Source organism: Phycodurus eques, chromosome 17 (genome assembly GCF_024500275.1).
Source record: "Phycodurus eques isolate BA_2022a chromosome 17, UOR_Pequ_1.1, whole genome shotgun sequence".
NCBI lineage: Eukaryota > Metazoa > Chordata > Actinopteri > Syngnathiformes > Syngnathidae > Phycodurus > Phycodurus eques.
The window spans coordinates 9491768-9511672 of record NC_084541.1 but is presented as its reverse complement, the minus strand read 5'-3'; the positions used below and the strand labels follow the sequence as shown (position 1 = coordinate 9511672).

The 19905-nt window shown below is 41.2% G+C and overlaps 1 protein-coding gene across 12 annotated transcripts in view; it reads right to left on the bottom strand.

Annotated features, from left to right (window-relative positions):
• The window catches only part of LOC133416460 (neurexin-2-beta-like), a 196748-nt gene that overhangs the window by 34371 nt on the left and 142472 nt on the right, over positions 1-19905 (bottom strand). For 3 of the 12 annotated variants that reach the window (XM_061703380.1, XM_061703383.1, XM_061703384.1), the window contains exon 1: positions 10610-11929. The exons of the other annotated variants lie outside the window; for them this stretch is intronic. In XM_061703380.1, coding sequence (XP_061559364.1) covers positions 10610-10856 — 247 coding nt within the window. In that variant the 5' untranslated portion in view covers positions 10857-11929. Of the gene's footprint in view, positions 1-10609; positions 11930-19905 lie in introns of those variants that run through there. 12 annotated transcript variants of the gene reach the window in all.

Sequence of the window (19905 nt, the reverse complement as noted above, 5' to 3'; positions counted from 1 at the left end):
AATGGCTGCAATATAAAAAGGTGAAAAACTTAAGGGGTCTGAATACTTTCCATACCCACTGTATGTGCACATGGCACAAATATGTAAATCTTTGTATCATATTGATGGTTTCTGTGATTACAACATGATAGTGGTGGTACAATTAGGAGCTGGATTAAGTCAGGGTAAATCTCCACTGAAGCCAAAGGTACCAAATGCATGGTCCTTCACTGCATATCACATAGTGAGCAGACTTCCATTAAGTTTCAAGTGTTAACAAGAGTGGTAATTGTTTTCTGCTAGCTAACAGGTTACTTTCGGGTTCATTGAGAATGACATAAATCATCCTTCGCCAAAGCTGCCCCTCACGCTGCCCAATTGCCCTGTGTCAACCATCGACACCTTCAAGTTCCTGGGAATTACTGCCTCTTAGGACCAAAAGAGGGAGGCCAACATCAACTCCATCCTCAAAAAGCCCCAGCAGAGGATATACTTTCTGCGGTTGCTGAGGAAGCACAGCCTGCCACAGGAGCTGTCGAGGAAATTCTATCAAGCAGTCATTGAATCAGTCCTTTGTTCATCCATCACAGTGTGGTTTGGTGCTGCTACAATGAAGGACAAAATCTGACCGCAACAGACAGTTAGGACGGCCAAAGCAAAATTCCCTTGGATCATCCAAATCATGGTCACCACCTTTTGCAGCTCCTTCCCTAAGGCAGGTGCTATCGAACAATGCGCACTAAAACCACTAGACATTCCAATAGCTTCTTCCCTATTTCCATTGCATTTTTTAACATTTTACTTAAAATTCCATTGTGACATGTTGCCAATCTTGCACGTAGGACATTATTACTGTACTCATTGTTGTAACTTCATCATTGTGCTTTATTTGCATAACTACTGTCGTACACCACTGGCCACTTACGTGCTCTGCACCATTTGCACAATTGTCAGTGTATCAGATTTATCGCACTACTCATCATTTTACATTTCTTTAAATTGCTTGACAATTGCATCATTTGCACAATTGTCATTGTATCAGCATGACCAAATTACTGGTACACTTTTATTGCTCAGTGACTCTCCGTACTCGTCTTCTTATGTCCTAAATGTATATTTTGTCATTGTGGCTTTCGTACTAGAGTGGCTCCAACTCCCGGAGACAAATTCCTTTTGTTTTCAAAATACACTACTTAGCCAATAAACACTTTATTAATCCCATTGGGGGGAAATTCATGATCCTTGAACTGAATGAATATGGAAAATAACATGATAAAACTGACAGTATCATTTGGATGTCCCATCCTAACAGTTCCATTATAACTCAACAAACAAACCCAAAAACAGGGATCTAAATAAAAGCGCTCGCCTTCAGGCTTGGGGGAGGTAAATACCGTATATGATGGAACAAATGCGCACACTAAAGAGGGCTCCAACACATCCAATGCATTCCAATCCAATCTTGAGATGAGTGTGAGGTCATGCACAGGCTTGCCTTGCTCTCATATGTCATGCAGGTCAGAAGACTCATCAAGTGATAGATCCATCTGCATTCTACAGGAGCCATCATGCTCTAAATAATTCCCTCAAACCACGGTCGCCTGCTACATCTTGGTGGTTATGTGCGCACCCACTGTAACATTATGGATGTGTTTCTGTGTCACATTGCATTGACTACCCACTCAAAAACGTTCCGTCCTCTCTCCTTTGTGCTCTCGGCCTACTGAGTGCACAACAGATGAGGCAATGAGCGATAGGCTGCGCACGCTGGTGGTAATTTGCATCACGCCTCACTGTTTGATGCGAAGAAGAAGAAAAAAAAGAAAACCCAGAGCTTGCTGACAAAAAGAACCGGATGATTCCTGCAGCTCAAATGAGCCAGTCCTGCCTTGTACAAATGTTTTATGTATAGGGACAAAGTTAATAATAAATCATACTAAATAGAAATGGCACAAAAAAAACATCACCACTTTTGAGCATTTTAATCATTACTAAAGATTTCATTAGGTCAGTCATTCCCAACCACTGTGCTGCGGCACATTAGTATATATCCAATTTCACTTATTTGGTCCGAAAAGCTTATCTATTTCTTACAACTAATGTCTCTTTGTTCATCTATCTATGCCAGTGACGTACAGTGACAGGCACAACAAATAAATACTCTTTGACTAGATGGCAGAAGGTACAATTAACCCATCATTCACCTGTTGCCATTCATTTAGCAGAATATTATTGCTTTCAAGGAAACAGGCCTATACACTGAATTAATAGATTTGTGATTATCATTATTTCAATATACATACTTAACTTTTGGGGACATTTTTGTTTGGTGATGTGCGGTGAGATTTTTTTCTAATGTAAAATATGTATCATGGCTCAATAAAGATGGGGTAAAACTATATTAGGTACACTTGCACAAGCTTATGAATATAAGATCTAACAATAATAAGACTCAGTTTTGATGGACACTGTCAGAGAGCTATAAATTTAACACAATTATATAATATATATTATATAGCTATTATAAATATTTTATTTTGGATGTTGGAGTTTTGGAAAACTGCACTGCAACACACTTCAGTTTTTAATACAGTATTTGTATGAGATACAAGTGTATATTTTCATATCTGGGTACACTTGGGTTTAAAAGAACTGTCGATAAACCTCCCCTAATGACCTGTCAGAATGACAAAATAACTTACAGTACACTGTGGAGTCATTATGCAGAAAACAGAGCAACACATAATTTAATAGGGGGGAAGAAAACAAGCTGATCGATTGAGAATATAAACTCGCATTAAACTCCAAAACTGTGAGCAATTCTTGCGGGTGCTGAGATTTATGGAGAGATATTAAGTCTGAATTTGTCATCTGACTTATGACATTTGAAGCCCACTTCTTTCACGCTCTATTAAATTTGGCTCAGTGAAATGATGAAAATGAATAGTTCAGCCTGAAGCCTGACTGAGAGGACATATGCTATTCACTTTAAATGATGGCGTTCGAGTGAAGAAAGTGGCAACTGGCCTTGCGGACGCACACAGAGGTCTTCAATTAAGGGTTCCGTGGAAGATTTCATAAGTTGATGCGGCTGCTACACAGACCTCAAGATGCATTATGGCAGAATTATTGTTTAGGGTCATATCTGTGCTGCGCATCCAGACTGTCAACTCTCAGACTGAATGGGTGGACATGAGCCCCTCGAAGGATGGGCCTCTATAATCATGTTAACACACTCTTCCGCTTAACTTGCAGACGGTTTGGGTCACCACAAAAATGTTAGGTTCCGATGAAATACTGAGATGCTGCGCTGGGACTGATAAAGGCCCTTTGGGTCTAATATTTACTTTTATTAGAATGTAGGAGGCTCTCATTGCCTCACCGATTTTTATACAGCATTTTGTCTTTGAGTATTTCTTCCCTATTTTATTATTGTTTTTATGTGTTTTTTTTGTATTTGACTATAAAGTGGCTGGTGCAAAAATCGCTAATTTCCTACAAAGGAAATGACAACAAAATAATCTCTAACTATCATACAAAAATGGTAAATGGGCTTTCACTTCTACATCCAAGGTACTCAAAGTGCTTTAACACTGTCTCATCGTTCACCTATTGATGACGGACGCAGCATCGGGAGCAATTGGGGATTTAGTAACTTGCTCACAGATACTTCGACACAGGATTGTACCCACAACCTTCGCTTTGGGAGATGGCTACTCTATCGTCTGAGCCACAAACCATCACTAACTTCCCCAGTATATTTTTCTTTTTTAAACAGTAGTGAGCATAGTTGAAAGCTGCATTATACAGTACATAGCATACTAAATCATCCATCCATCCATTTTCTGAGCCGCTTCTCCTCACTAGGGTCGCGGGCGTGCTGGAGCCTATCCCAGCTATGATCGGGCTGGAGGCGGGGTACACCCTGAACTGGTTGCCAGCCAATCGCAGGGCACATAGGAACAAACAACCATTCGCACTCACAGTCATGCTTACGGGCAATTTAGAGTCTCCAATTAATGCATGTTTTTGGGATGTATGAGGAAACCGGAGTACCCGGAGAAAACCCACGCAGGCACGGGGAGAACATGCAAACTCCACACAGGCGGGACCGGGGATTGAACCCGGGTCTTCAGAACTGTGAGGCTGATGCTCTAACCAGTCGTCCACCGTGCCGCCCATAATAAATCAGTAGGACTTTTACAATGTCAAAGATATCCCCAAAAGGAGAAAATTGCATTAAAATTGCACTCAGCGGACAAGTGCTATGCTGCACAAGAAACATAAAACAACTACATCTCACCTTTGATCTGAACTATCTTGGCTTATACAAAATATTCTAAAAATAAGATGAAGAAAAAACAAGGGTTTGAATAAGTTGGGTCAAAAATTGTGTCTGGTGGAGCGCTGAGAAAGGACCACCTTAACCATCTCCAGACCGTTACTACTCTGTGATTTCCTCAGTACATCTTCCAGGCTCGATATAGCAAAAGGCTGTATATGTGCAATACTCTTCTCTGCCTTCAGCAAAAGGAAATGGACCTCACTAATGCAAATGCAAGACCTTCCAAGACATTTTAAAGACATTTCCCCCGAGTGCATCAGAAAAGCATTTTTTATGACACACCTAAAATACCCAAGTTTTAAACCCTTGAGGTAGTTAGTTTGTTAGTTTACAGGATTGGCTCATGGCAGAATTTATTTAATTTCTTAATTTCTCCGCAACGGATATTTGAACACAAACAGTGGACCAACACATATACTGCAGCTAGATAATAGAACAACATTCACAGTCAACTATTCTTTATCCTCTGCAAAAAAAATTATTAATATTACTGCTGCTGACTGAGTCACTTAGTTGTGAAACTCGTCATTTGTGTGTATTTCTGCATTGTACTGCCCTCTGGTGGTGAGGTCGCACACATCAAAATCTAATGAGTTTCGTTTCCGTTCTTTTTCTTACCAACAAATGTTGACAAATTGGACCCATAAAGCATGACAGCAATAATTAATGAATTCATTCATCTTCCCTTCCGCTTATCCTCACTCGGGTCGCGGGCGTGCTGAAGCCTATCCCAGCTGTCTTTGGGCGGGAGGCGGGGTACACCCTGAACTGGTCGCCAGCCAATCGCAGCACAGCAATAATGTGCATGAATATAATATTTGCGCAACCTGCCCACACTCTTATATCAATAAATAGACCACCATGAATGCCCTCACTGGACTGCTATACCGTTCATGCAAAACACCTCAAGTCAGTTCTACGTGTTCATGTTTGTACCAGATCCTGTATAGTCATACAGTCAGGTTTAAGTCATCCCCCGCACATCTGCTGAGATACTGAAGTCTGAACCAGAAGATGCAACCTATCCTGCTTTAGAAGACAAAACAAGCAAAACATGACCCTCACAATTAAAACTGGGGCGAAAACCACCTGATGTGATGACCTTGTCAAGTCTTTTCTCTCCAATTTGCATATGCACTTTTTCAATTAATTGTTTTTATCATTCATATTTCTTTGGAGAAACTCATTTCACACTCAAGAGTCATCGTAGTGCCGCCGCAATTCACATACATAAAAAGCTTGTTGTTTGTATGTGATATGGCTTTCTTGAATGCAGCTTGAATTCATTATGCTTGCTTTCTTTTCCATTATCCCAAATGTGTCATTTTATTATGGTCAAATGCTCTCTTGTATTTTACATCTATATTCATTTGCCAGTCATTTGTCCAAAGTAATTCCGATATGCGATATAATAAAAAGCACAACAAACCAAGAATTTTCAAAGCTTGTTTTCCTTCTCAGCTGCATATCACAACCCTGTTCTGTTATTTCTCTACCTCCTTTACTTTATCCTCTCTGATTTAAAAAAAACAACAACAACAAAAATATATTCTGATCTTGAACGCCATATTCGCAATAAGATGGCAATGTTTTTTTTTTTAAAAAAAAAAACATTATTTTTTTGTTTTTTATGGCTATTGTGGGCATAAATACACATGATTGTGGTGCTACACTGTACAATCTCCCCCACAGGGTAATTGTAAAATATGACCTGGAGGAAAAAGAAGCGTCTGTGACAAACCTTTATCGCCTATGTCCACATTTGATTTTACTTCTTTTTTACAGCTCCCGCAACAAGAAAATAAATCGTTTGGAGGATGACATGCTTTCTGCTCAATTCAGTTTGTGATACCCAATTGGAAACTCAAAGACACACGCAGATAGGCTCCCAAAAAGCCATTTCCCCCCAAGCTGGTGAACTTTCTGCTTGTGGCAGTCAGTCCCAACTCGGGGGACTCTGAAGAATGAAGTGTGGAATATTTCTACTGAGTCTGTGGAGCATGTGAGTAGGGGGGGCTGGGAGCATGAAGATGGGGTCAGCTACTGGCCAATCCTTCTTGAGTTCCGGTGGAGTGCGTATGACGTCTACCACATAAGGGGTCGTAGCGTGGCCAAGTCTCTTACAGTCTGAGTGGCAAGAAGTTAGATCAGCAAAATACTGCATAATAACAGATGTGAAGCACTACTGATGTCAAGAGGCATGGGCCCAACTACTTGAGGGTGGGAATGTCGAACTGGAATGACACACACCTCAGCAATTGGGATCAGCAAGAACCAGGACTAGATAACCACGTTCAAGAACGTAAGAACGTTGGAGGGAAGACAGAGGAATGCATTTGAGAATGTTATGGGGAAAACAATCTAGAATGTTCGGGTAAAATGCGTCAAAACGTTAGAGGAATGTGGAAATTATGGAATTCTTAGGAGGAAGTGTCTAGAATACCAAAGCGGGAGTTCTCTCACCTTTTGGCTAAAGGGACCCCTTACAAGGGAGAACGTTTTCCAAGAACCTCCTAAAGCCAATTAAACATAACACAAATATAACCATGTGCATCCCTAAATGCCATACAATTTTGTTTCATGTTTAAACCTAAATATTTAAGACATGCTTAACAGAAAGGAACCTTACTGAATTAAAAAAAAAAAAAAAGATATATATCCATGAATGCTAGCTAGAAATGCTGTGTGCATGTAGGGTTGTCAGATTTACTGTATGTGATATGTCACAATCATACCAGAGCTTGTATATGGCCCAAAGCTAAGGTAGGGAGGATGAATTGGTTCAGTATAATTTGTTTTTATCGGTTTGGCAGTCACCATATATAATATTCATCCATCCATTTTCTGAGCCGCTTATCCTCACAAGGGTCGCGGGAGTGCTGGAGCCTATCCCAGCTATCTTCGGGCAGGAGGCGGGGTACACCCTGAAATGGTTGCCAGCCAATCGCAGGGCACAAGCATATATAATAATAATTGTATTTCATTGCAAATTATTTTGTAGACACCGGTGGCGCAGAGACCCAATTTTGAGAGCCACCATTCTAGTCTAAGTACTGTATTCTATTATGTTAATAACCAATATTCCAGAATGTTAGGAGAAAATGTTTTAGAATGCTAGAGATAAACGTTCTAGGATGTCAGAGGAAAATGTTCCTAAATGTAGAATGCTAGAGGAATGTGACATTTTTATTGGAAACCACTCTACAATGTATAGAGTGTCTAGAATGCTAAAGGGAATGTATTTCAGTATGTTAAGGGGAAATATTCTAGAATGTTTGGGCAAAATGCTTTAAAATGCTAGGGGAATATGTTTTAGAATGCAAGAGGAAAAACGATGATGTTTTAGAACGTTGGAGGGAAGCTTCTAGAATATGAGGTGAAAACATTCTTGAATGTTTAGGGGATATGTTCTAGAATGCTAAGTGAATACATTTTACTTGAAGGAAAAAAACAAGGCTTTAGAATTGTGAAGGTGAACATGTTCTAGAATGTTAAACAAAGATGTTTTAGAATGTGAGCGGAAAGCATTTTAGAATGCTAACAAAAATACTATATGAGGGGAAAATGCTTATGGAGGATAGAGGAAAGGTTCTAAAAGGTTCTTGAATGTAGAATGACAGGGTAAATTTTACTTTAATACTGTAGAACCTTAGAGTCCAGCTTTTATACTGCTAGGGGGAGAAGTAGTGGGGAGTTTTCTAGAATGCTAAATTAATAAAATGTGTTATGTTACTGAGAAATGCTGGAGGACAACATTCTACAATGTTAGACGAAGATGTTCTAATGTACAATATGAGAGCAACACATTTTAGAATACTGTAGTGGAGGAAAGCACATTCGTATATTAGGGGAAAACACTTTAGATCCATCCATCCATTTTCTATAAAGCTTATCCTGTTCAGTTTCACAAAGAGCTGGTGCGTATCCCAGCTGACTTCAGGCAAAAGGTGGACTACACCTTGGGCTGGTTGCCAGTCAGTCACAGGGAACATGCTGAGTGACAGACAACCACAACTGAACCCACGGAGCCTGCACCATAGTTAGGCAAATGCACCAATACACTATCGGTGACACTGACTACACTTTGCAATGTAAGAGGAAAATATTCCAGAATGTTAGGGGAAATATGCCACAATGTTTTGGGAGAACATTCTAGAATATAGAATGCTAGAGGAAACTATGTGATGAGGGAAAGCATTTTAGAATGCTAGAAGAGAACTTCTTGAATGCAAGTAGAAACAGCGTGTTAAAAGAACACGTTCTAGAATATTAGAATGCATTTCATATGACATTCATTGAAAATGAGAAAATGAGAAAAAAAATGCAAAATATATTGGATTCTTCCTTTGGGAGTGCCAATTTCACTTTAACCTAATGACATCAAGACTGTTTCACAAATATTAAATGGTGAAGAGCTGATTGAAACTGTTTTTATTCAAAAAAACGATTGCAAGGAAGTTGAAGAAGAGTAGGTTATTGTAGTTTTCATCTCCAGTAGCACTCTTTGCCCTCTTTTGAGAAATGTTGTTTGATTCTGATAAATCTCCTGGTTAAGTTAGCATCCATGCTAACCCACTGCTGGGGCCAACATTTAAAAGCCCAATGTTTCCATACAAACTATACCTGTATCTGTCACCTCATTCTCCCCAACTGATCTTGCTTGTTGTTTAAATTATTTTTTCATCTTCCATAACTGTATCAAGAGTCATTTCATATTTGCGTTTGCACAAATACTACACAAAAGTCAATTTGGCATACCTGATTCAAGGATATTCCCCAGTTATCATAGTAACCTTCTCAATTGAGATTTTCTTATCCAATGGACTCAGGTAGTACAATTTTTGGACAAATGGAAAGTATATTTCCATTACCAGCCAGATACGGACTTTTAACCTTTATAGACCAACATTACTGAAGGCTGGCAGTAGGCTTTAATGGTCAGTGCATAGCAGAATAATTTCAGGCACTATCTGAGTTTTTTTGTTCAGCGACACTGAAAGGAAGTAGAAATGACACTTAAAATGAAATTTGAAGTAATTGCCTTATTGCATAATCTCTTATGCTACCAAACAGTCAGGCAATGGAAATGTTCACTCTGGTGTTCCATCCAGAGAATATTGGCTAACAAAGGTTGCAATGATTGATGGTAATTTTCTCTTTCCTTATGGAAGGATGAAAGTGAATTTACAGCCTTTTTATTGCTAATTCACATGCGTTTGCCACTTACAATAATAAAAAAAAAAGACTTCACATCTTGTCTGGAAGCTGTGTTCACTGACCACATTGATGTGTTTAACACCCTCTACACAAAAAGTAAATGATTGCAACTACAGTACATTGGAACAAATGCTGCTGTTATAGATGCTGCTGTTATAGATGTTGAGATATTGCAGCAGTCTTATCTCTTATTTCCCTCATGAACACACGTGTTTAAAATTCCAAGCATCTTTGTAGCTTTATGATGACATATGTATTCTAAGCAAGGCATTTACGATGAACTAAAGCAAACTCGTTGCTGTGAAGCATGTACAGTACTTCAGACCAAGCAGCAGCAACCCTACAATAAGGGTAATTGAAAATTTATCAGTGAGTTCTTTGAAGTATTTTAAATAGGTCTGTTTGATCACGAGCGTCGCCTCGCCTGTAAAATCCCCCTCCATAACCATTCGGCTATAATAAGAGCACTGATGTAATTCATCACATCTTTAGCCCCCTTTTTTAAAGGATGACAAAACTGCTGCATTGAAAAAGACGACAAATCCACCGGGGTCCTATTTTACAGGACATAAAAGTGAGTGTTAGGAAAGACATTTCAAAGTGCAATCTAAAAAGGAGCTCTGGTGTCAGCACTTTGAGATGACTGATTTAAGTAGCGCTGCTGGATGGATGTTAATTGTAGAGGATAGGTCATTTCTTAACATCCTTCAGTGCCACAAAGCGCATACTTTGCCGTAATTGAATTCCTCAAACAAATACACACCGTGTATGATATGACAATACAAACACGTATTGTTTCTGTTAGGCAGCATGGTTGGTGAAAGGCAGCATAGGGAAAAGGGGAAGCACGACTGATGTGATGTTGATGTGCTTGTGATGTCGTGTTTAATGATGCACAAGCTGCAGCACATGCATAGTTAGACGTTGATATTATCCAACACGAATGTCCCTAGCATTTTTTATTTTGTGCCCTTTTGTTTTTTTTCCTTTTGTTATACCTTGAATGCCACTCTTGCCATTGGTGCCAAAAAACGCTACATTTATGAAATTCCATCAAATTTTTCTTACCATGGCCCCCTCTGGTTAGAAAGGGCATCCTGTTGATGGCAATCGGAACAGTGCCATGCTTGTTGTGGAAATGGTGGACATGGTGCGTGGTGCTAAGACTAGAGGACACACGTGCCGTTCCAGTTTGGATGGGCAGCACTACAATCAAGGCGAGCCAGAGGGCGAGTCTTGAACAGTAACTTAGGCCCATGCTGAGGCTCCAGCCTGCCCAGGTCCTCCCAAGAGGGGCTGCAGAGAGTCTACCCATCACTTCCACATGGGCCGAAGACCGACCACTTGACCACGGTTTGGTCTTTTGGAGTTCCACTAAAAGACCACAGGGTGTCTCAGAGAATCGAGGACATAGCTTTTATAATCCCTTTGCTTGCTTGAGGACTTGGCATCAGATAACAAAAAGAAACATCCTTTGAACATTTGATAAAAATAACCAAAAATCAATTAAATCAAACCAAATCCAACTGCTTGCCTGCCTGTCTGCAAACTTATCCTAACATTTTCCCAGAGGAAGGTTTCTTCTGCGCAGCATTCAAAACCATCCAGGAGCTTCATTTAGACAGTGGGATATCCAAGGCGTCGGGAAGGTGCACATCCAAATGAAAATAAAAACAGAGATGGATCCAACTAAAGAGGCATGCCGCCTAAGAAAAAGAAACATTTAGGCGTGCAACATGGCAGCAGGACCGAGCTTGATGAGATAAGAATCGCGATTAAAGTCTCCATCGCCCACAGGTAGAGCTGGAGGGCAGCTGAGCCTGCCCACTAAGACGAGCGCCACTCCACCGCAGACATCACACACGTCCGTGGGAAAACGGATCATTTCACTAAGCCAACTGTACGAGTGGATAAAAATAAGGGCATGAGTAAAGATGCTGGCGATTAGGGACGATGCAGGACCCAGCACTTTTGTTCCCCTTTAGCCAGTGATAAAGAAGAGAATAGCTAAGGAGGAAGGGAGGGATGAGGCTGGGATGGAGGAGGGGATGGGGGTGCTAGATGAGGTATAGATGGAGCAAGAGAGCGAGCGACATCTGCAGCGGCGCAGTAAAGGGAGGAAAATCCAGAAAAATAAAAAAAGGAGCCCCTCTCTCTCTCTCCCTCAGAGGATACGGTGAATTTCCGAGCGAGACTCGCCGGGATGCTGCTTTTCCTTCTTCCTCTGGTGCTCCACCTGCTCAGTCTCATGCAGCAAGATTAGTGCTGCATTCCGCTCATGCTGCTGCTCCGCTTCCCTCTCCAGTTACCTCATCTTCGGCAGGTCTGCGGCGCTGCCTCGTTTTTAACCTGACAATTGCAAGTATCTAGCAGGAGCTTCTCCTCCAACACAAGATGAATGAGCTCAGGATGCTGCAGAGCACTAAAATAGATGCTGATCCCCTCCCCACCCCCAAAAATAAATAAATAATCCAAAATGACCCAAACTCCAGGACAGCCTGAAGCTTCACATACACACACACACAAACACACACACACACACAAACTGTTTGGAGTTCTAATAACAATGCCACACAAGAGCATCTTCTTGAGGCATACTGTTGTCAGCATGCGTGTGTGTGTGCACGTGTGTGTGCGCGTGCGTGTGTGCGTGTGTGTGTGTGTGTCCGAAAAGCGAGACTGCAAGCAAATGAGCGGAGGAGGGAGAGGCCCTAGGGGGTGGGGGCCAAGGATGAGCGGTAGTGAGTGGGGAGGGAGAGGCAGGAAAAGAAGGGGCGGCAACGGCATTGAGAGGGAAGGGGGGCCGTTGTGAGTGGTGGTGTTGGGGGAGGGGTGGATAGTGAAGCAAGGAAATGGGTTGTGTGAATAAATACACAGCTCGCAGGTCCTGGCAGTAGCACGCAGGAATCATACTGCAGAGGAGGAGCCTGATTTAGGTGAGCTGTCAGTGCTGTTACAGAAGCGAACACAAGGCCACTGATATGGATACGCTGTTAACACCGAAAGCTACAATAGGCCTGCATGATGGACGTGGAAATACTTCACAAATTTGATATGCCGCCGCTTATAATAAAACCCTTGTGCAGTCAACACCTGCAGTAAAAAAAGATACATGATTGGAGCTTCACGGCTACAGTGGTTTGTCGATGCAGTGGTGCCTTCAATGCTGATACTACTACAGCTTGGGAAGACATGGGGGGGGGGGAGTATTGGTAAACGCCTATTAATCTATTAATTCATTAGTCAAGATTGGGCTAGAGTTCCCTGCAGGACCAAGGTCGGCAACATACCAAAAAAATAAAGAATACGCTTATTGTCTGATGTGGATAGTTATATCAAATATATCACCCAGAACATTGCAGGGACAACAAATAGTGTGAGTCATTAGAAAACCTGATAACTGCAATAAAGTTTTTGCTATGTCACAGGCACAGCAACATCCATCAAAGGTATTGCTTGGATTCCTATTTCTGGTCGTGCCATTTATTCATGCGGCTACATGTTGCTACACCATTTCTGTTCAAATATCCGTTCCTTATAGGGTTATAACACTGCAACACAGATACAGCGGCTGAAATAAGTATTTAACACGTCACCATTTTTTCCCACTAAATATACTTACAAAGGCGCTATTGACCTGAATATTTCACCAGATGTTTGGAACAACCCAAGTATCCCATACATACAAAGAAAGTAGAACAAATAAGCTCAGAAATTAAGTTGTGTGTAAAGACGTGAAATGACATGGGGAAAAAGTATTGAACATATGAAGAAAGGGAGGTGCAAAAAGATATGGAAAGCCAAGACAACACCTAAAATCAATCAATAATCAAACAGGAATCCACTCAAGCAGTCTTCAAATCTTGAAGGTCCCGTTGGCTTCTTTTATGGACCTTGAGTTTCAGTTTTTTCCATAGATTTTTGATTGGATTCAAGTCAGGTGATTGACTGGGCCATTCTAGTAGCTTTATTTTATTTATTTATTTTTTTTAACCAATTGAGAGTTTGGGAGTATGTTTTGGATCATTATCCTGCTGAAATGTCCACCCTCGTTTCATTTTCATCATCCTTGTAGATGCCAGCAGATTTTTGTCAAGAATGTCTCAGTACATTTGCCCATTCATCCTTCCTTCAATAATGTGAAGTTTACCAGTACCATTTGCTGAAAAGCAGCCCCACATCATCATGTTCCCATCTCCGAACTTCACTGTTGGTATAGTATTTTTGGGTGATGTGCAGTTGCCATTTCTCCTCTAAACATGGGGTGCATTATGGCATCCAAAGAGTTCAATTTTGCACTCATCAGACCAGACTATATTCTCCCAGTATTTAACTGGCTTGTCCAAATGTTGTTCATCAAACTTTAAACAAGCTTTGAAATACTTTTTTTTCAGCAATAGGGTCTTGTGTGGTGAGCGTGCATAGAGGCCATGGCGGCGGAGTGCACTACTCACTGTTTTCCTTGTGACAACATCCATCCATCCATTATTTTGGACCGCTTATCCTCACTAGGGTCGCGGGCATGCTTGAGCCTCTCCCAGCCAGCCAGCCAATCACAGGCCACATATAAACAAACAACCATTCGCACTCACATTCACACCGACGGCCAATTTAGAGTCTTTCAATCAACCTGCCGTGCATGTTTTTGGGATGTGGGAGGAAACCGGAGTGCCCGGAGAAAACCCAAGCAGGCAAGTGGAGAACATGCAAACTTCACACAGGCGGGGCCGGGATTTGAACCCCGGTCCTCAGAACTGTGAGGTAGATGTGCTAACCAGTCGGCTACCGTGCCGCCCTTGTGACAACACTATCTCCTAATTCCAGGTCTTTTTGAAGCTCTCCACAGGTACTTGGCTCTTGGACGACTCTTTGCACTCCTCTGTCAGAAATCTTGTGGGGAGCACCTGATCAAGGTAAATTTATAGTGGTATGATTGGCTTTCCACCTACGTATAATGGCCCCAACTGTGCTCACTGGAACGTTCAGAAGCTTAGATATGCGCCTGTAATCAATGCCATCCATCCATCCATCCATTTTCTACCGCTTATCCGAGGTCGGGTCACGGGGGCAGTAGCTTTAGCAGGGACGCCCAGAGTTCCCTCTGCCCAGCCACATCATCCAGCTCTTCCGGGGGGATCCCGCGGCGTTCCCAGGCCAGCCGGAAGACATAGTCTCTCCAGCGTGTCCTAGGTCGTCCCCGGGGTCTCCTCCCGGTGGGACGTGCACGGAACACCTCACCGGGCAGGCGTCCGGGAGGCATCCGAATCAGATGCCCCAGCCACCTCATCTGGCTCCTCTCGATGCCATCGTTATGTTTTGTAAAAATTAGTTTGCGATGAGCTTGAGGCAGCTCTCTGCTCTTACCCATCATGAGATGTGTCTTGACTCATACCTCGGCAATGAGACCTTTTTGTAGGCTATCATTTCGGACTGAACCAGATGATGTTCATTTGCACTGATAAGGGGCTGGATTGCTGTTTAATTATTGATAGATTTTAGGTGTCTTGGCTTTCCCTGCCCTTTTGCACCTCCCTTTCTTCATGTGTTCAACACTGTGTCATTTCACATTTTTACACACAACTTAATTTCTGATCTTATTTTTTCTACTTTGTATGTATGGATTACTTGAGTTATTCCCAATATCTGGTGAAATGTTCAGGTCAATAGCACCTTTGGAAGTATATTTAGTGAGAAAAATGGTGAGGTATTAAATACTTATTTCAGCCACTGCGTATTAGCGCGTCTACACCGTTTTGCATTGCTTGTTTGCACTAACTAAACAAACTGGCAAAGCTATGTGGTTGTTTTAAGACACCACTGTATTTATTATATTAGAAAAGTTCTTTGTGCAAATGAATTCCATATTTGAATCACCACTCTACATTCAATATGAACTACAGATAGACATAGAGTCATGTTTTTGCGTAGAAAACCAAAAAGTCACAAAATGTTTAAAATGGTTACTTGTTTCAACTTTTTGAGCTGTAAATGGGAATGGTGCTCAATGACTTAGTTGGCACAACGGCGTAAGGATACAACACCACGCGGCAGATGCTGGATATGTTTTTTTCTTGAACAACAACAATACGTGGCAATACACCATGGGAACAGCAACATCTGGTAGAACAGGGGTGGCCAACCCGCGGCTCGCGTGCCTCATGCGGCTCTTTAACTAGTTTCATGCGGCTCTTCAGGAGCTGTCACATGACATGCGTCAAAAATGAACTGAGAGTTTGTGTGTGTGAGACAGTGCACACAATGTTAACTGTTGAAAATTATTGATATTATCATGTTGGTGTGGTTATTTTCATTAGATCTGGCTGAGCAGAGGTCTGTGTATGCGTGCATACATGATTAAAAGATGATGTTCATGTGTACCCATGTGTATGATGTGGCTCTTTGCAGTAACACAGAAAAAGAAGTGGCTCTTAGTCTCTGACTAGTTGGCCACCCCTGTGCTAGAATGACAAGGGCACTGCCCTAATTGCATTCCCTTGGTTTCTTAATGCTTTTTTGTTGTTGGAGAAAGTTGATGGTTTAAACAGTATGATATATATGAACAGAATGATCTTATTGTGTTTTATGTATGCTTTTCTGACTGTCAAAACGTGTTTTTAAAGGTGCTCTATAAATAAAGTAATTATTATTGTTATTACCTAATACAATTCTATACTTCCAACTTCTGTTCTGTTCTAGGGCTAGAAGCACGGTTTACAAAGGCGCACTTGTATGCCTTTGTTAAAGAAAAACTCGAGAGGCCTGACCTTAACCACTTTTGAGATGAAGTAGAACTGTTTACTTGTCCAATATCAGTGACCTCCTCTGACTCACAACAACAAGAATCCCAAAGACACCCTCCACAATCTTGTAGAAGAGTGGAGCTGTTATAAGTGCGAATTCGGAGGGCAACTACATACTTTGATCAAGTGTACAATATATATATCTAAAGTATTTGTCCTGAACCTTTGCATTTCCAAAAGTATATGATACACATCGAGGGACACGAGTGCACTCCCACTGCTGCCTCATTTGTGACAGTGTAAATATTTCACAGTATTGTGCTAGCCAAGCCTTTGCTGCTTGTGCTCTCCTAATCAATTAACTGCAATGTTTTCTCATCATGTTCACCTCCTATCTGTACACAAGTCAGCCCTTGGAAAGACAGCACGGCAGCTCTCATGCCGCTCAACCATGCAGGACTTATTCTTAGCAATGACTGATCATAGTTCAGAGAAATCTAGACAGTTTTTAGGAGGCCGTTTTTTTTTTTTCCAATGTCGGAGGTGGGGAATGTGATGATAGGGTGAATTGGAATCCACCGACACTTGAGAGATGCACACATTATCGACAATTGAGCCAGAATGGGGAGAAGGAGATGGAGGATTGAGCTGTATCAGCTAAATCACGGTCAATATAGATATCAGATTGGAATTGCCTAGTCGCTTGAAAGGACACGCATGGAAACAGGAGGACAGAGGCAAGCCATGCGGCACCACCTCACACGGTGACAAGAAGTCGACGCAGGCTATTACTCATGCTGGGGAGGAGGTGGGGCACTGTGGGCCGGAGACGCTGATTGAACAAAAAAGAACAGAGGAAGGTTCGTGCTTCACATTCTAGGATGACAAGAGCATGCTCCAAATTTATCAGCTTACATAATTAACACGAATAATGCGGATTTATGGCCAATTTTGAACACATTTTCTCTAAAAGTGTATTTTTACGTTGCTAAATGAAAAGTCTAGGCATGTTTGTTGGTTTGTTAGTTAGGAGGATAAACTGTACTAAAACTAAATTACCGAGGCAGCTTTCATGAAAATTTGTGGAAGAAAGGAAGAACCTGTGCAAATCCAGATGAAAATGTTGCCACAGTCTTGACAGAACTGCATTTTTTTTAAATTATAAAGGTAATTTACAGTATTTCTCGATTTAGCTACAAGCCAATTTTTAGATTTCCATGCAGATCCGACATTTGACTTCAGATAACTGTCATGGTAACATCAAATTGCCTTGAGTTCGCAAGCTACAATTCCAACTTGGAGCAACGTTCCAATGTATTTTCCAAGACGCAGGTCGGAAATTTCTGACTTCCCAGTCGACTAGAAGACAGCGTAAAGTTACTCATTGTGAAACAGCAAGTGATTGCTATCATACAGATGGACTTTTGTTTTACCCCCCTCTCTGTTGTTTAACAGTTTAAACAAGGCAGAGGTTGCTCAAATAGGAGGACTCCAGATGGGGACCAAGACAACCCAATTATTAGATTCTGCTCATAACGCTAGTAAATGTATGCACACCCAAAATACACATTCCTGGATTTTAACGCCTATCCAATAAAATAGTTTATTCAGAGCAGCTTTGTGAGTGGAGTGAGTGGTTGTGTTTGAGGGAGGCAAGCGGTGAGGAGGGAAGTCAAGGCAGAAATTCAATTATTATTTTTATTATGTATAATGTATTTTGAAACAAATCTCTGAATTCACTTTAGAAGGTCTTTAACACGTATTTGTATTATTTCTTCCAGTTTACTGTGAAATTCAAGACTAAATATTATTGGAATACTGCATATTTTTCATGTTTTGTCAGTTGGTGATGACAAACTATTTGGGACTTAATTATAATGTATGCCATACATTTTCCAGACCTCAGTGTGAAGAACTTTTGCTGACCTCTTTTCTTACTTTTAATTGAGCACCCCTGTCACTGTGTCTGTGTCTGTACCCCGTTCAATGTTAATACAGGGTTGCAGTGACTTTTCAGTGTGAAAATGTAATGATAGCACAGAAAATAATCCTCTAATGACGTCAAAGCAAAAGTCATTGTCAATTATGGCCAAAGCTGTAACCAATCTCAATTTAACTCAGCTCAGGACGATCATAAAATAGCCCATGCTGCATTTGACTGAAAACTCTGTACCACAGACTAAAACAATGGGGCCTTATTTCCAGCAGAGCCATGTTCCAGAAGTTGAGCAAGATGATTTATGGCCTACAACTTGGACTGTCAGCCTCTCCAAGCTCATGAGCGACTTTCTAGGCAGCGATGATATCTTGGTGAGAGCTGTCTAGCGTGAGAGGTTTGCATTAATCAATTGACGTGCTTGACGGTCTGCGCAACGCGATGAAAGCTGCAGCTATCTGGACAACAAGGTTGGGGAGGGCTCCATTTAAGAATCGACGAGTTTAACCTTGGGTCGTCATTGGTTATTTAACAAGTCGCATTTCTTACACAAGCAGCATGGACAATCAACACACTCCACATGCCTATTTTTTTCCCAAGGAATTACAATTGATTATTCAAGAAATGTATCATGTGTGATTGTTCAGCATCTGTCATCATTGCAGTTCCAGACAATAAAATATTTAGAGGAGAATGTAGCCTGAAGGCAGTTCTAACTGCACTTTCATCATATAAAGCAGCTTGGCAGGTCACTGCTCATTTACATAATAAAATTATTTGCCCATATAGAAATGTATGTACACACACTCAAGTCACCAATTTATGAGTGGCAGCAACATCAAGTGAATATAATTTTATAAAACAGCCCTGCAATTTGTACTTTTTTCAGATCTAATGGAAATCTGTAAACTATAGTCATTATTAACTGTACTATTAAAAGGCGGCCTGAGCTATGTGGCCCTGATGAACGTATATAGCCTACAGTTCAATTTATGTTTAAATAAATTGAACGTATATAGCCTACAGTTCAATTTATTCATATTTATGTTACAAGTAAATGGCACCAATTGGCTAAAATGGCCCATTTATATCACCTTGTACCAAAGGCTATCACAAAACTTGCAAAATGATACAATATGAGAAGACATGCAGTGCTGACTTAAGAAACCTAAATTGCACTTTTTGTTCTCAGGAGGATCTGTTAGAGGAGATTTTTCAGTGACATCCAGTCTCACCCGAGGCAGTAAAGTAGCAGGATTAATCATAGCACTTTCAGATTAATTACACATAATGCAAGCACGCTCTGAAAGGCATAGCCTGGAGTTGTGATGTTTGGTTGATTTCATTAGGCTCAAAGCGACAACACCTAAAATAAGTCTGGCTCAGACGGGGGGGGGGGGGGGGGGGGGGGGGGGGGAAGAATTGCGAAAGCACTGAGAAGCAAATCAGTTCCACAAATGTAACAATCTCGTAGCATCAGGTTGTACACAACTGTACAAACACAAATAGTCGTATCACGTAAACAACAAACAATAAAACATCAGGGAGAATTCATTGTGCAGTTACAATATCCAAGATAAAATGTTTATCGGAGATCTGTGAATGCACACAAGCTCTCCTCTCTACCTTAATTAAAATAATATTTCACTTTCCCCCTACATGGCCCACATTTCCTCCTAAAAACGGCA